The sequence below is a fragment of the Leptosomus discolor genome, chromosome 8 (assembly GCF_034619465.1).
Source record: "Leptosomus discolor isolate bLepDis1 chromosome 8, bLepDis1.hap2, whole genome shotgun sequence".
In the NCBI taxonomy this organism is placed as follows: Eukaryota; Metazoa; Chordata; class Aves; order Leptosomiformes; family Leptosomidae; genus Leptosomus; species Leptosomus discolor.
In genome coordinates this window covers 27,179,337-27,197,480 of record NC_141398.1, presented here as the reverse complement: position 1 = coordinate 27,197,480, position 18,144 = coordinate 27,179,337, and the positions used below count along the sequence as shown (strand labels likewise).

The 18,144-nt window shown below is 40.2% G+C and overlaps 1 protein-coding gene across 1 annotated transcript in view; it reads left to right on the top strand.

Moving 5' to 3' along the window:
* Window positions 1–18,144, top strand: part of PIGN (phosphatidylinositol glycan anchor biosynthesis class N) — a 96,510-nt gene that overhangs the window by 64,656 nt on the left and 13,710 nt on the right. Inside the window, exons 19-24 of the mRNA XM_086468904.1 lie at window positions 4,163–4,271; window positions 8,826–8,928; window positions 11,334–11,436; window positions 13,627–13,713; window positions 16,834–16,889; window positions 17,373–17,448. Of these exons, the coding sequence (XP_086325030.1) occupies window positions 4,163–4,271; window positions 8,826–8,928; window positions 11,334–11,436; window positions 13,627–13,713; window positions 16,834–16,889; window positions 17,373–17,448 (534 nt within the window). The remainder of the gene's footprint in view (window positions 1–4,162; window positions 4,272–8,825; window positions 8,929–11,333; window positions 11,437–13,626; window positions 13,714–16,833; window positions 16,890–17,372; window positions 17,449–18,144) is intronic.

Genomic DNA, 18,144 nt, shown 5'->3' with positions numbered 1-18,144 from the left:
GGAATTCCTTTGTTCTCCTTTTTCTTTTGAGTTGGAGTTTTCAGTGGGGACAGGTAAGGGGGTAATCTTCAAAAATGCTGGTTTTGACTTATAACTCCCAGTTTTAAGGGCAAGATGATTCCTCTAGTCAGAGGAAACGTACCTTTTTTGCAATGACAGACGGTGATCAGGGCACTGACATTCATACACATAAGCACACATGATCAGGTTCCTGCTTTGCATCTGACAAGGTGTTTCTTGAAAGTAATTTTTGCAGCTGCCCCATATGGGGTGTCTGGAGGCAGTCAGTGAAGGTTATGCTTTCTTCTGGTAACGTTCCTTCCTAGATGGGTAACTAAGATTGGTTGTTTGATGTTTCTTCATTTTGGGGACCGAGAAGATAAATTTGTGACGGGTCTTTCTTCTTTCTGTGCCACTGTCCTCCCAAGTATTGACTGAAGTGGAAGGGAAAATATGGCATCCCTTCCTCATACTCTTTATTGTTTGTCTTGGGGATTCCCTTAGCCACTCTGCTAACATCTTTTACAGATTCAGCTCTGACTAAAAACCTTTAAATTACACAATAGAGAAGGAATAGCTGGTGTTTCTAGGGTTTTTTCTTTTTAGCAAAAAGCCTACTCATCCAGCTGAACTCTGATCAGGATCCCTTGACTTCTTTTTTTTTCATTCCTTTTCCTCTTTGTTTTGATAGTGCCTGTGTGCAAGAACCTTCTTTTGCATCTTTCATTTCCCCTCACCTCAAATTTTTGCATCTGCTCCTTTGGGGCGAGATGCATTTTTGTATGATACAAGAAATAAGATAGTATTTCCCAAAGGCTCAAGTAGTTTTTATTTGCCTGGCTTGTTCTTCACAAGTTATTTCGGGATTGCATCTGAATAAAATCACTTCCCTTTTCAGTTCTCTTCCTATTTCAGTTGGAGAAAGAGAGGGATTCAGCATAGCCTAGGTTTTTTGTTGTGCTTATGATTTTTTTTTTTTTTTCTCTTCTGAAGACAACTTTCTTCTTTCTTGTCCAAGTGAGCTTCCTTTTCCATCTGGGAATTAGCCTGTAGTGAAGACGATATGCCTGGTAAAGAACAAAGCTTATTCCATTACATTAATTGCTCTCCTTTTGTTCAAAAAGAAACCTGAGTTGGCAGAGACCATCAGAGTAGGCAAAAAACCCGCCAGTTTGAGTGTAATCCTCCACAGAAAAGGTAATTCCCTCTGATCAGGTCCTGAACTATGTATTTTTGTGTGGGTTTCCCCATGGAAGGGACAGAGTGTACACCTTAGCAAACGAGCATGAACTGCATACCTGTATGGATCTGAGAGGCCATTTACAGGCTACTTATTTATTCACTTTTTTCTCATCTGCACACTATGGATTTCCAACGTCGGTATCAGCCTTAAAGAAACAACCTTGGTTGTTTGTCCTAGGCAACCAATCAGCATGATCAAAAAGATTTTTTCAAAAGTGTATAAATAAAGAAAAATTCAAAAGTAAAAATGCAAGCTTGAGTAACTCCATATGATTACATTTACGTTTCTATTACAAAAGCTTCAGTTACATTTAGGCCTAGTTCTGAAGTTTTGATAGATGTCTCTGGTTGAGGCAGAGGATACTAATTAGACCCCCCCAGTTTCTGAAAATTGCCAAGAGTTTCTCAGGCTTTCTTTTGATATTCCTAAAGCAGAAATAACATTTTTTGTTGAATTTTGTTTGCTATAGCAAGGAGAGAATTGTCTTTTGGTTAATGCTACTTCTGTCTTCTAGCGAGTGGGCGTTGGTCTCTTTTCCCAAGTAATAAGTGATAGGATGAGAGGAAACGGCCTCAAGCTGCACCAGGGGAGGTTTAGATTGAATATGAGGAAGTATTTCTTCACTGAAAGGATTGTCAAGCATTGGAACAGGCTGCCCAGGGAAGTGGTTGATTCACCATCCCTGGAGGTATTTCAAAGAGATGTAGATGTGGTGCTTAGGGACACGGTTTATGGGTGAACTTGGCAGTGTTAGGTTTATGGTTGGACTCAATGATCTTAAAGGTCTTTTCCAACCTAAACGATTCTATGATCTCTGAGACTTCATTAAGGCTTCAGGAATGGTGAAAACAGGAGTTATTTATAATCCGTCAGCTGGACTACTGCAGTGCTTACTGTACAGCTTTTTTGCTGGAGAGAACACCAGTTTCTCTTTGCCAGCAGTTTCATAGATGAAGTCCAGTTTTTGCTGCACTACTAAAACCACTGCTGTTTCCATTGGTTGATAACCTTGGGCCAAGTTACTGTTCCTAGGAGGCTTGAACTTCATGTGGGTCCAAGATGGTCAGTTTATTAGTGTTCTCCTCTAAATCAGGATGAGAAATAAACAGTAGGAACCTGTGTTGTATCAATGGAACTAGGCCCAGGAGTGTTTTCAACCAGCCATGTATGGTGTCCAGCTGGTGATGCTTGTTCTCCTACCATTCTCTCTCTCTATGGGTTGTTACACCTTCGATGCTTAGGAGAGCTCCCAGCCAGAGCTGCTAGCAAAGAGGTGTTGGGACTGCAGGTGTCACCCTTGGTTTCTTCTGTCTAGCTGTGACTGATGGATGACTGTTTCTCAGAAGCCATCTCTTAAGCTGTTCAAGAATAACCTGAACTTCGAAGAAAGTTGTGAAGGGAAAAAAAAAGACAGATTCTTAGCTAGAGACCTCAGTTTGCATCTTCAGATTGCTTCTATGCTCTTATACAGTCCTGGAGATGATGGTGAAAGCTGACAACAGTTTGAACATTACTTGAACTGCAAACACAGGAGTCTCAAAAGCAGATGCTGAGCCCTTCCCTGGACACTAGCATAGATCTAGCAGCAGTAAATTTGGTTTACTAATGTGCCCAGGTCGTCACAAGTCTTCCAAGGCATGAGATGTGTTATGGGAGATGACACAAAGTGAGTGCAAAGTGACTTCACCAGCGGCTAGGGGATAACAGAGGGATTACCAGAGCTCATGACACTAAAAGAAGTTGAAAAGGTATATTGAAGGGGAGAGATCTGGCCTGAATACATCAAAAGCATCGAAATAACATCCCAACAATAACATAACAGGTCTAAAGAGACCAATTCCCTGAGCTTTTGGAGGGTTAATGCTTTGACCTAGCTTATTGATGTCACACAGAATTACAAGTTACATGTTCTTGTGGCCTGAAATTAAATAGAAGCAGCAGATACTGAGCAAGTTGTATCCTCTGGGCAGGTACCACTAGGTATCACTTAGTCTGGAAAGGGAATGGCAGGTATTCATATGGTAAAAAGTGATGGATGTGAACACCGTGTAGTTGCTTTGCACTAAAAAAGCCACAACAGCAATTATATCTTGTAATGCAGTTTTAAAGTACATGTTGGCAAAGTACAGTGCATGCTTGATTTGCCTTTTAGTGAAACTGCAGAGTTGTGAATAAATAGCAGTAATTGCAAACTTGGCTCAAGCATTTTCTTGGATAATTGTCGCTTTCAAAAATAAGTGACTCATGGGGTAATTTTCCTAAGGTTTTTTGCACCTACTTGATGACTGAATGGTGTCTCTTGATTTAATCAAGAAAAAAAAACCCTCTTCAGCTTCACTGCTTCTCCAAGGCAGAGGACTCTGCTTGAAGTGGTTCAGACCATTTCATTTGAACAGTCTGCAGCTTCCTTCCATCTCTTAAAATCCGCTTCCGGTCTTCTCTACCGCTGCTGTCTCTTCTTACAGGAGCTGTGCTGTCCATGCAAAGCTCTTTGCCTTAACTAGCCTTCCCCTTCACCCTGTACCTGATCCTGCAGCAAAGCCAGAGGTTCTACTACTTCTTCACCTTTGCTGTTTGAGGACAAGTGCTCCTTGAAACACTGGAGGCATATGTTTTCTGTGGTTTACATGAGTGTTTAAGTAGTTACTCTTGAGAAAGAGCATACCATGTCACATCAGTGATCCAGGGCACAAATAAATAATAAGAATTTAAAAAAAAAAAAAAACTTAGAAGGAAATTTTAAAAAGCATAAGTTGCAAAAAGCTAGAAATACTCGAGGCTACATATCAGACTTTCTGTTCTTATGTTGATTGAGATGAGGTGTTTATGCAACTCTACAGCATATTTGCATATTTAGTATGGGATGGCAGAAATCCATATGTTAATTGTGTGTTTCATTGTCCAATTTCTTCTTTCTAGATGTTGAGTATTGCACTTTCGACATATGTTGTGAGCAGTACACATGAGAGTCTTAAGAACAAACAGGGATTGCCTTTATTGAATCAAACTATTAGCTGGATGACTCTAGGTAAGAACATCTTCCTTCACAAACGTATATGCTGATAGTATGTGAAGTTTGGGGTTGGGTGGGGGGCAGTTCGACTTTTCATTAACATCTTACTTTTGAACATATTCCTTTATTTGACTCCTAATAGTTCTTCCATGTGTTCAGTATTCTTTCCTAAGTGAGGTTTTTTGAGGAATGTGTTAGTCTTCTAAAATATTGCTGCTTTGTAGGTTTGTATTAAAATGCAAACAACTTTGATTTACAAGTAGCTTTATCTTTTGTTTTGAATATTCTGAGTACCCTGAAGATGCCTTTTCGGTATACAATGGTATAAATTCCCTTTTTGTTTCACTTGGAGCCATATAAGGGTGATCTGAGATGTTCTGCAAGCAATCCAGTTAAGCATAGGGAAGTGAAGAAAGATCGTTGCTGTATTTCAATAGAAACTTGAAGTTTCAGCTGATGGCAGAGACCCTTGGAGTATGGAAGTGCTTTTCAGAGCTGACAGTGAACTAATGATGCTAATGTGTGTTTGATATCTGTTAGAACCTCATTACTAAAGAAAAAAACAGTTTACAAGTTTATGGATTTTTCACCGCTCTAAAATTAAAATCTTAGGATGATTAAACAGAACAAATGTAATTATCACTGGGGTTATGGGTTACAGTAAAGCAATACCTTTTGTATTTCAGCTATAAAATAGGTTCTGTAGGGTTCCATTAGAAAATGTTAAGCATTGTTTATCCCTGAGTGATCTGAAACGTGGGATTTGTTCTAGAGCTAAACACATCCCATGCAAATTTTGATACCAGCTCTTTGCTAAGTCAGGACCAAGAATGTAAACATAGCTTGATGGAAGAATTATAACTCTTGTTATCTAGTTGCTGGATGTCTTGTACATTCCTGTACTGGTGACGTTTTTTTAACTTAAGCAGATCTTTTTAGTTTTAGCAATCCTGCTTCTGTTTGAGCAAATGGATTCAAGATTAATACAACTGATTGTGATCAGTTCGTGTGTGTGAGCAATACTCTCTTTGTAATGTAGTTTTCTTTGAAGCCTTTCCACCATGCTCTCCTAACTCAACTCTTCGCAGCCTGCTAAGCTAAGTGGGGATCTCTGTGTGGATGAATTCCTTGCAGTTGTGAAGTCGATTAAATCAATGAGGTCATGCTTGGCTTACTGGAGCAGGAATTGAGGGTAAAGGTTATCTTTCTCTCCTGTGTAAGGGTGAGAGAAAATCATTTTTCATCTAAGAGATGATTTGGGCAGTCAGAGAGGTCTAGAGTTATGACGAAAAAAGTATATTAGAAATTCTCTTTCTGTGGGTGATGTTTCTGTGATAAAAATAAAGCTGACAGTGACGTAAACTATGTACCCAAAAAGTCTGTTTGCTGCCACAGTAGTTTTGAATATTTTAGCTAAGTTTTTCAGACTGGAAGTAATCATTTTAAGTGAGTATGATATACAAGGTAGGAGCTTTATGTACTTACTGAAGTTGCTCTACATAGTAAAACACAGAACTAAGTAGGTGAAAAGCTGAGGCATCCAACAACATGTCCTCAGTACTCCTGTTGGAGAGAGATTCCTTGTCACTACCATAACTGCAACTAGCATCTGCCTTGTTACTAGTGTATACCACAAATGTGGCACCATAAGAATTAAGTACCAAGGTCTACTGTAGTTTTTCCAAGGTTGGTGGCATTACAGGTGGTCAAACTCCTTTTCATGTTCTTGCTTAGTTGTGGAAGAATAGCACGGTTACCTGCTGAACTCTCATTTTGCACATCTGTGTGTGTTTATCTAACCAGAAACACAGTTATCAGTATTCATAATAATACTGATGACTATTATTATCATGTCAGGATTATAGTAAGACGTCTGAAGTTTTCTAGCAAATTGTTCCCCCCTCCCCAGATAATCATTCTGATTGATATGAAGCCTACTTTGTTTAAGGTTTTAATTTACGCCTAAAATTATTTTTTTAAAGTAATACTGGTTTTTGGAGAATCAGGCAAGTGAGTTAGTGGTGGGTGAGTTCCTGCAGACCTGTGTCCGGCTGGCTGTAGCTGTTAAACTGTATGGTTTGTGCGGTGTACATTAACCACAAACATAGAGGAAAAAATCAGGAGGCATAAAGTTAATTGAGTTGCTTCCCATGTTCTTCAGAACAGTCTTTATGTTAGCAGATATTTCTAAATTAATGTATATTATGTTTTAAAGTTTTCATCTGTGGAAATCTGTCATAGCAACTTGCCAAATTTTGAGGAACTTGGTGTTACAACTGTGTGCAGGGGACACATAGAGAGATTTGTATAGGTCAGCCAGAAACCTACAGGTCTTTTGAAGGTTAATATCTGATGTGTCATATCAGAGATGGAAGGGAAAGGTTAATTGTCACCTACCAGCCACTCATCTGTTCTCATCTATGATTGCACTCAGAGAGTGATACACATCTGATGTGGTGAGTGTCATTCACAAAGGACACTTGCCATGCTGAATTTCTTTCCAGTTGTTCTGACTTGCATTGAGGTCCCTGGAGTTCCTCCCTGAGTTGGGCCTTCTTTAAATATAGAAGCTACAAGTGATGCTGAAAGGCTTATCTTCCTCTTTTTGTTATCTCCCTTTTCATTATTATTATTGTTGTTCTTCTTACTTTAGTTATTACACTGTCCTTTTCTCAACCCATGATATTTACTTTTTCCTTTCCGATTCTCCTCCCCATCCCACCACAGGGGGCAGTCTAGGCCAGCTCTCTGTGGGACAGCTCTAGGTGGCCAGCTCTACGCAGGGACAATTCTATGTGGGTCAGCAGATTCCGCTGGTCGTCCTCAGCGCACGGCACCACGCTGGTCCTCCTCACTGCACGGCAAGCTCCGCAAAGCCCTTGCACATTGGCGGGGGCTCTGTGCGATGCCAGCTCATTCCTGCCGTGCCTGCAGTGTGCATTGCGTTAGGGGGAGGAGGAGGCTACGGCGTGCAGGCGAGGGGGTGAACAGCAGCGGAGTCAGGGGGTGAAGCAGCAGGGAGAGTAGCTCTGGGCACGAGGGGATGATGCTGGCCACCTGAGCACTGCCTGGCAGGAGACCCTGCCATTTTGATGGCCTCTGCTTGTTTATTTTTCTTTTTTTTGGGGGTGGGGCCTCTAGGACAACTCGTCACAGTCAACCCAACACCCTGAGCTGGCCAGGCAGTGCTCAGGCTTCCCTCCCTGTGCCCAGAGCTGCTCCACCTGCTCCTTCCCCTCTGCTGCCTCCCATGCTGCTCACGCTTCTGCCTGCACACCTCCTCCCTCTCCCCCTTATGAGGTATACTGCATGAACAGCAGGAATGAGCTGGCAGTTGGTCCCCGCTTCGCCTCCTGTGAGAGACCCGTGTGGAATTGTCCCCGCATGGAGTTGTCCAGTGGAGAGTTGTCCCATTCTGGAGGATGGGGTGGGGAGTGAGCAAGTGGCTGTTTGGTGCTTAGTTGCTGTTTGGATCAATTGTAATGAAAAGGAAGATAACAAAAAGAGAGAGAAATAAACCCCAACAGAGACAAGTGATGCACTATGCAATTGCTCACCACCTGCTGACTGATGCCCAGCCAGTCCCCAAGCAGTGATCCATCCCTCCTGGCCAGCTTCCCTGAGTCTATATACTGGGCATGATGTCATATGGTATGGAATATCCTGTGGACTTAATGTCATATGGTACGGAATTTCCCTTTGGCTAGTTCAGGTCAGCTGTCCTGGCCATGCTCCCTCCCAGCTTCTTGTGCGCATCCTTGCTGGCAGAGCAGGGGAAACTGAAAAGTCCTTGCCTTAGGATAAGCACTACTTAGCAACAGCTGAAACATCAGTGTGTTATCAACATTATTCTCACACTAAATCCAAACAATAGCACTGTATGAGCTACTAGGAAGAAAATTAGCTCTGTCAGACAAAACCAGGACAGGACTGCACTAAGGAGTGACATGCAACTCTAAGGTCCCGCATCCGCATTACAGAAATGCGTTACAAGTTGAAAGCAAGAGGCATGAATCATGACAGACAGGTCCCCTGTAGTTCCTTAAATTTTCCTGTTTTAAAACTTCTAAGTAGAGAGGCTAATAAGTTGATAGTTCCTGTATCTTTAATACCAGTATTTTCAGTTGCACCTCAAAATGTATCAGGTTTCCTAATCTAATCCAATTGAGCAGTGGCTCTGTAACTGCAGTCTTTTAGCTGCCAGAGGTCCTTGGGGCCATGGTAAGTGGTTCTCAGAGCAGTATTAAACAGTCATATTTGACTGTTTTTAGAGGTAGTGCTTCTGCATCATCTTAAGAACTTACATCAGTTTGTGAGAAATTATAAAGGCTGTGTGAGGTAGAAAGCCAGGGAATTAAAATGAGAGAGACTTAAAATTACCTTTGATAAATATTAAGCATTCCAAACATTGGGTTTTCTTTAGCAAAAGTAACTTCTGAAAATAAAAGAGTTCATATGACCAGAATTGATTTTCTGTATATAAACTGTCAAGATTTGAACAATGTTATCTCATTACCAAGGATTAAATGTTTTACGTGTAGTGACTGATGGATCTCTTTTTTATTGCAGTTTCTTCCTCGGTGTTGCCGTTACTGAGCCCCACGTTTCTCTTTCAACGACTGTTCAGCATATTGCTCTCCTTGATGTCCACCTACCTGCTGCTCAGCACAGGGTACTTCTTTCTTGCTCTATTTGGATCAATCTTACTTATGAAATGTTATGTGAAACTGCTGAATCTCATGAACACTTCTGTTAAAGGTGTAACTTGTGCTTCCAGGTATAGTCTTGACATTTATCCCCTTGTTTAGTTTCCTAAAATTTCAGAGGAACTTCCGTGTTTCCTTGAATTATAAACACTGTTCCGTTGACATTCCTTTCAGCTAGACCAAGCAGCTGGAAGGGTAGATATTCAAACAATCTTACACCAAAATAAGAAAGTCTGGTTTAGTTTATGTCTTTTGTTGTTTTGGCATGTGCTTTTCTGCTTGCAAAGAAAAGGAAGTAACTTCTCTCACAGCAGCTCAGCACTGGTGTCTAGTTAGGATTAAATGATGCACGACAGGAATCAGATAGCCCTAAAATGAGACAAAATTTTATTCAGAGAGATTTTCATGGAAGTAATTTTTTTCAAAGGGATGCTGCTTCCCATAAAGAGTAGGACTTGCTTCTTTTTGGATGAAAGACAACTCCTCAGAGGTTGTAAATGAAGAAAACACTGTGTCAGACAACTCTTTTTCTGAGACTCAGTAGCTCATAAGAGCATAATTAATGGAGAGTATAGGAACCATTCTTTCCACCTTCCCTCCCACTTATCCTCTGGATTTAATTACACTGGAAACCTAAGTGGAATAAAAAAATATCTTGCAGCAGACATTTTGCAATAGCTGCCTCTTGTGGATACTCTCATTTTAGACGAAGCATCTTTTTTTATTATTATTTTCTTAAATCTCTGGCCTCCCCTTCCTCCCACTTCCCCATTAAGATTTTAATCCTGATCTTACTCCTGTCCGCACACATGCTGTCTTACACTCAGTCTTTTTAGCCTGGCCTGGCTACTGGATAAAACATGGATGTTGTTCTCTGAGGCTGGTAACCTCCTGCTTTGTATTTTGGCCCCACACCAAACCATTTAAACTCTGACAGCACTCTGCCGTCTTCCTACAATGTTCAAATAGACCAACGAATTTTGGAACAATTCTTTAAAAAAACAAACAATCAAAAAAACCCACCAAAACAAAACGCCAAAACAACCAATCATAGCAAAAATGAGGCACTCTGTGCCAAAACTATCCTCAGTGCTCTGTTACACCACATAATGATAGCCCAGGTGCTTACAGCACCTCTCTAGGTGCACTTCAGTGGAAGTATTGAAGCCAGACGAAGAGAATGATTGTACACAACCAGTTGTCACTGACTCGGTTGAAGACATTCAATTTGTAGGCAAGTGTAGATTATTGTGAGAATTTGTTACTGACAACTCAGCTGTTGCTGTCTTCGTGTTTAACTGCTTGTCATTCTGATTATTAAAGCAGAAATGTCTGTCCAAAACATTTTGTTCCAGTTTGAAACTGCTTTGTAGCTACACTAGTGGGGAGGCACAACAGAAACAATACCAAGATTAACTGCAATGATTTTCTTGTTTTTAGACAAATAAGTGTGTGACCAAGGAGGAAAAAAAGTAAAAAGGAAAAACTTTGCAATCTTGTCAGTATTAGTGTCACAGTCAGTGTCAGTGTTATAATTTTATCCTGAAAGAAGAAAAAACTGAGAGGTACCATGAAGTGCAACTGAGATGCAGAGGGCAATTATTACTATTATCCAATGACAATCTACACCCTAAGTTATCTGGGGGTTTTATTCTCTCACGTAAGTACAGTTTGCTGGTTTTGAGGGCTGTAGGAGCCAGAAGTACTTGTCTGAGATTGGGGGTGTAGCTAGAACAGTTTAGTGGCCTTGGCTAGAGTGTGACTTGATGCTGCTGTTGCGATAGATTGGTAGATAGTAAAGAAAAGTACATTTCACTTTGGTGCAATATAATACTCTTTTTATTATACAGATGCCTCTCTCCTTGGAACTAGGCTGAGATCACCGAAGTGAGTTTGTGTGATTAGGTCCTAAAGAGACACAATCTGTAGTCACTGTCTGAGTTAGACTGTAACCCTTCAGTTCCAATAGCTCTCATTACAAAATTTTTCATTTTGCAGAAAATGGGTGCCAAATGTGATTCATTTTTTCCCGTTTGTTTTAAATTTTATTCCAGTTTTGTTAAAATTAATCATGACAGAAAGGGCACTCGTCCAATGGTGTAGCAGCCGTCAAATGAGAAAATGTGTGCAGAACATGACAAAGCTGAAGCAGCCTCTGTTTTTCCTGCTTTTACCATTTAATTACTGTATGACTTTAAGCTTCAACCAACCAACTGTGGGTACTCCTCAGAAATGGGTAGAGAAGGGGGAGAAGGCCACTAGGTCTTCGATATATCATTTGTGTGAAGAAAAAAGAAAAGAAACATGTCAGTATTTGATGTTAGAGAGTTGTTAGTGCTGCACTTACTATGATTATTATGTTGCTCTTCAGGTATGAAGCTCTGTTTCCACTGGTACTGTCTGGTTTGATGTTTGTGTGGATTTATATGGAGCAAGAAGCACTGCAATACTATGGTCTTTCACTCAAACCAAAGGTAATAGCTCCAGATAGCTATATCAGGTTAATTACTAGCTTTATATTTTTATTTTCTTTGAGGATATATATTCTGAGAGGTTTTCATAGAGCAACACTTTGCTGTTTATGAAGTAGGAATCTGACTCTAAGAGAGATTTATAATTCATGTTATTGAAGATATTCCACATCAGAGCCATTTCTAGGCATGCAGGAAATCAGTTTGACTTAGTGGTATGCTCTGTAGAATACAAAGCTCTGTTGTCAAGTGCAGTGCTGATTCAGCATAAGGTACAGTAACTCTTTAGACTAAGGACAATGTCACTGTACTTTTTTTTATTCTGATGGCAGAGTCATGAGTGAGAGGCTGAAAAGAAATAATTTGATTTCTGAAATGACCCATAGGAAACACCAGAAACCTTAGTTTGACTTTGTTCTTCCACTCTTTCATCAAGGACAGAGTTTTATTTCTGATTAGACATACCAGGAGCCAGAGACTAACTTAGAACTAGCACCTTCCTGGATTTGCCTGGAGAAGGAGTTTTGTAATCAGTGCAATTTCTTTCACCTTAACATTTAGTATAGTGTCAGCAATTTTCAAAGCCCATGTTGCTATCCCTTCTGCTTAGACTTTAGGTTAGGTCAAGGGTTTAACAAACTGTGGCTATGCCATTGATTTGGTTAGGTCCGAAGTGCTGGTTGCAGAGTTGTCTGGGTACTTGGAGCCAGCCAGGTGTGCAGCACAGCTCTCCTCCGCTTCTCCCAGATGTGCTGTCCTTGGTGCAGGTCACAGCACCTGGGTATGGGTGCACGGGAGTGACCAGAGGCACTTCTAAGTGGTGATACATATCTTTCCTTCCTTTTGCAGCTTATAATAATTAGGGAGAAGTGCCAGGAGGTAAAATGTGAGCCAAGGCAGTCACCAGAGTGGGCCTGACACATACTGTGATTTTGTGGTTTTCCTGCAAGGGGGGCAGTTTTAGAACTTGAGAAAGAACAGGCTTTACCAATTCAAGGCTGAATACCAGAAATGGAAATGGGAATCACTTTTTATTTATGCTACATATAGTTATGATATTTTGTGTGAGCATGTTTTGTCGTATCTTAAGCGATAGAGAAGGAATCTGAATGTAAAAACGTACACTTAGCATGAGGCCATGATTGCAACCGGAGGTTTCTAGCACAGCAGAGTCATCTGTGGGATATACTTTCTCTTCCACTCTAGAACCCACTCTACCTTTTGCATCTTGTAACAAGCAGCTGTGATCTTTGCCTTTCTGATGGTGGTCTGATATTCTGTTTGCTTTAAAACACAATTCTATTAAAGCAGTATTAAACAGTGATGAACACTTTATTAATCAAATACAAATGAAAATAACATAGGTAAGCTGTAATTAAGTTTTCTGTTTTCACTCCCTGTATGTCATTTGACTTTTGGTTTCAAGTGAAAGGAACAATAATGCTTCCCCTGCTTCCTCTTTTTAAGTTAGAAAAATCATCTCCAGCATGCCTGTTAATATATGCCACGAAGTAAATCTTGTGTTAGAGAATCCAGCTCAGTTCTCTGATCATGTGAGATTGTTTTTAATTAGAATGTTGTCAATGTTGAATATCTATTACTTGAATTTTTTCTTTTCCCCAGTGAAAAGGAGTTCATTGGCCTCTTAAATCCATGAAGACAATTTCTCTTCAGGTCAAGCGATACTGTGCTGAGAACTGAGTGAAGGAGATGGAGAATATTTTAGCATTCTCACTCATAACATAAGTCAACTGAGGATAATTGCAGTCTTTTATTTCTGTGGGTCTTTATCCACATGCTCACGTGAGCAGTGGAAGTGCATGTGTGTGTGAGGAATATTTATGATGAAAAAAGATGATGATAAGTCTAAGGCATAGCAGTTCATTTTTAGGGTAGATAACAGCGGAAGCTCCACTGTTCATTTGATCATCTCACTTGTACAATCTTTCTGGCAGATTCATTAAAGTATAATGAAATATGGGAAAGGTTTGCAGGCCTTGTTATAATACTACTCTAATAACAGCTTATAGGGAAGTAGGTTTATTTCTCATTCATTTCAGTAAAAATGTGGTGGTTCTATCAAAGTACGTCAGGGAAGTAGGTTTATTTCTCATTCATTTAAGTAAAAATGTGGTGGTTCTATCAAAGTACGTCAGTTGATATTCGGTATTGATTCTTCTGCTGTCTTTCCAGCTTGCTGTTTTCAACTTTGCCTGTGCTACTGATATAACTCAGTTTCGACAGCTTCACCTAGATGACGTCCGCAGGTCTTTCTTCTTTGTATCCTTTTGCCAGTTGCTGTATTTCAGGGAAAAGAAGGGTTTGTTTCAAAAGGCCCTGCCATCAAAAGTTGTAGCCTGGTAGCCACTGGAAAGAGAAGCTGGGGAAGATGATTTGACTCGTGTTGCGTAAAAGACAATGGTCTTGTACATTATGTTTTTTGATAAAGTAGTAAAAAATTCATTGTGAACTGTGTGGTTTGGAATCTGGTTCCTTGGCCACTTCTCAAAGTTTGGTCTTTTATGACCGTTACAGTTGGGGTAAACTTTCTCCGAAGGAGTCCTTTTTTCAGTTTGGTTTTGTTTTATTACATTTTGACTGTGGGAAACTCATTCAGCCTTCAGAAATGGGGGATGAAGCACCTCCCCTGTGAGGACAGGCTGAGAGAGTTGGGCTTGTTCAGCCTGGAGAAGAGAAGGCTCCGGGGAGACCTTCTAGTGGCCTTCAGTACTTAAAGGGGGCCTACAGGAAAGGTGGGGAGGGGCTCTATCAGGGAGTGTGGTGACAGGAAGAGGGGTAACAATTTCAAACTGAAAGAGGGGAAATTGAGATTAGCTGTTAGGAAGAAATTCTTCACTGTGAGGGTAGTGAGATGCTGGCAGGGATTGCCCAGAGCAGCTGTGGCTGCCCCCTCCCTGGCAGTGTTCAAGGCCAGGCTGGATGGGGCTTTGAGCAGCCTGGTCTAGTGGGAGGTGTCCCTGCCCATGGCAGGGGGGTTGGAACTAGATGGTCTTTAAGGTCCCTTCCAACCTGAACCATTCTGTGGTTCTATGATTCTAAATCAGTTGGAAAATGTGATATCAAAGTTATTCTCATTTTCTCATTTTTAGAGTATGGCAGTGTGTTAGGAAGAAAATTCTGGGGAGCAGGCATTGGCCATGGCCAGGCAGGTGAGATGACAAGGAAAGTTCCTGCAGACTCTTAGTCACTAAGTGTTCCCAGAATCTGACCTGGAATTATTTATATCACACGTGGTTTCTGCTGTTAGAAATTATATGGTCTTGGGAGGGAGGAGTTGTTTGTTCACTAACATAGCAATTATTTTGCATTACTGTAATTGAAACTACAGGTTTTTTTAAAAAAAATACTGTACAGACTTGATAACATTGTCATTTTTCTTTTCCATCGTGGGACTGCAGTTAAGTGAGAGGTATCTGGTAGCAAGGGTGATGGGTGTGCAAGTGGGAGAGAAATTATGAGCCAGTTTAGAACATATGGGTTTCTAGTGCAGGTGGGTTATCATAACTGGAGCTGGGGAGGGAGTTGTCTCAGTACTGGTTTCTGCAAAAACAGACTTTATAGTTTGTAGAATAGCCAAATCTGAGAGGGTGGATCACAGTCGCAGAGGCTACGCTGTTGGAATTCGGGATAATGCTGTTGGATATTGGGAACCTGCAGCAGAGGAAGAGTGACAGATCCCTCATGAAGAAGGCAGTTCATGCTAAGGAAGGAGGCAAAACAATTTGCTAGGTGTTGAATGCTTTCAAGTATACCTGAAAGGCCTCTGAGAATCCTTGCAGTAAATTTATCAATTTCATTTGCTATTTTGCTATTTTAACAAAAAATGAGCGAACTTTTAGTGAAGCTACTGCTGTCTGTCAGATGCTAAAATTAGCAAAAACAAAAATCAAACAATCAAGTAGTATTTTTAAAGCTCCAGCATAGTACTGCTTTAATCTAACACTGGAATGTAGCACTACTATAATTTCATCTTAATCTGAAATACTTGAATGTATTTTGTTCAGCAGCTGAAAAAATACACAATTTGCAGGTTGCCTTTGCAGAGATCGGGTATGATACACACCTGCTCAAAAGATGTTGTGGCTTTTTTAATTTAGATGCGGCTTGATGTTTATAAATAGTGGTATTAGAAAAGAAACCTTTTCTACTAGAGCGGTCACATTGCAATTACAGCCCTGTGAGCTATTTATCTTAAGATTGTCTACGGTTCTTATAGAGGGCCCAAAAGTCAGCATGTGCTGAGACACCTTATAGCCTGATCTTCCAGAAAAAGATTCAAATTGCTTATGCTTAGCATTTTGATTAGACCTATGTGCTACTGGTATTTTTTTTGTTTTATTGCAGAACTGTTGTTCTTTATATCTTAACTGGCAGAACTGCGCTATGCTGTTAGACTGCTGTGTTACTAAACTTGAAATGATGTGATACTCTTGGGAAGCATAATTTCTTAGTTATGCTGACCTAATCCTTCCAAAATATTACATGCAGAATCCAAATGATTCTGCTGAACAGTTGGTAGCAAGTTGTTTGTGCAGGGACTTAAATGATCCTGTGCAGGAGCTATAACAGGAGTGGAAGGACCAGAGGGAGCTCTGCCAGCAGCAGACATCGTCACTGACTAACCCTCTTGCCTGATGCAAAACAACAGTTAAAAGTAAAAACTACTCTTTGACTGAAGAGATGTGAGCTATAATGAGCCCCAATGAGCTCAGGAGGTAGAAAAATGTCTTTTGTAGGTTCATATAGCAGCAAGTGTTGTACCTAGATGGAAAGGGTAGGTTTTATAAAAAAATTCCAGCTGTACAGATATTGCCAGAGTAGTTCTCCCTCCCTCAAGTAAAGAAAGTGAGTCCTGTGTTGCAATGGATAGACTCAGCATAACCTTTGGACAACAAACCTATGAGAGGGATAGCATAGGAACCTTTAGTCTTGTTTCATAGCCAACTACCTCTTCCACGGTCAGTTCCTCAATAAAGCTGTCTCTTGTGCTGTGCAGTGCACATGCATATGTCATTACTTGCTGTGAAAGCCTGTGTGTTTAAATGCACAGCTGGGACTGTGGTCCAGGGATGTTCCTATCTTGCTATGTAGGGGCCCAGAAAAAGCAAGCTGCAGCTTTCTAGCAGGGGCCTCAAGACAGGCTCTAAAATCTTACTCAGACAGTCCCTGTCTTTTAAAATTGAGAGTCATGTGTGAAAGTTTGGGTAGAGCTAGACAATACTTTGGATTTCTTAATGCAGTGTAAAGCTGTAATAGTGGGTCAGCTTTTTTGTAGTTTCATGATAGGATTTTGAAAGTAAATTGGAATGAAGGGAGGGAGAGCAGTGGTTTGTTTTACTCCAGCCATTTCTGTGGCGTGTTTTCCTTAAATACATCTAGGTTTTCTTCATAGTGACAGCCTTTTTTGGCACTGGAAACATAGCTTCTGTTAACAGGTAAATTTTATTCATTGATTTGAGACACAGGGTACAAAAAATTCTTCCTGCAGTTGGTGTACTAAATATAAATTTGGTTAGCAAAATCAGGGCAGCAGAATTAAAGCAATAGTTAGTGGAATAATGATAACAATTTATTTAGTTTCTGCTCTCAGTAGTATGTTCCCTAAGAGCCTGAGCTTGTTGGTTATGATGTCATATCAATTTCCTTTAGAAGTTGTCAGCAGTGTGGGCAGAGAGAGCTTGGCTGCTCACCAACAGCATGGCACGAGCCTTGAAATACATGAGAAAGATTGTAGAGAAGGAAAAGTGAGGTAGAGAGTCCCTGCTAATTTAAAGTTTGAGCGAGAGAAGAGAAAGTTGGAAGCCTTGTTTAAAAATGTATATACTCAGTGTGTTACAGGAGTAACTAAATGCTCTGTTTTTTAGTGGAAAATGCCATTTCAAAGACAGGTTGTAATGTCTTTTTCATGTTTCCTCTAGTTTTGATCCTGTTTCTGTCTATTGCTTCTTGACTGTGTTCAGTCCCTTTGTGATGGGAGGCTTGCTTCTGCTGAAGGTTAGTAATCTTACCTTAGTGAAATTCTGTCAAAGAGCTGTTTAATAAATAATGTATCAAATACATGTTTATTACTTTGCAATTTACAAAACCATATATATGCATTTGAGCTTCATAAGCCTTCTTAAGCATGTGTGAAGCTTTCAGCCTTTGTAGTGTTTCTAGAGACGGATCCTTCTGTTTCCCAAAAGAGGTAAGTGCATGGAAGTATAATTTAACTGCATTAGACTGGTTTATTGTATTAAAATGGAAACTTTAAATGTTGAAAAGACCTAAATTATTTTTAAAATTGTGAGTTTTCCCTATATTATAATATCTACAGAAACACTGAGGATATGTATATTTTATTAGCTCTGTCTACATCCCATTAAGTAGGCTTTGGATACTCTACTGATTAGATTGTCATTTTACAATGAATATTATTTTTTTATATATTTTTTCATAGTCTATCAAATATTGGATTGCACTTCTTGTTTGCAGACAAGGTGTGGGAGCTCTTTTCTAATATTTGAGTAAAGGGTCTGCCAGAGGGATAAAGAGGCAAACAGGAAGGGAGACATGGAATTTATGGGTTGTTGCTCAAATAAGCAGTATTTCATGCCTCTGCCTTTCTGCTGCTTCTGTCCAAGAGAAAACAGACTTCAGTTACAGGTATATTGCGTGTTCTATTGCAGGACCTAAGTCAATAATGCAGAC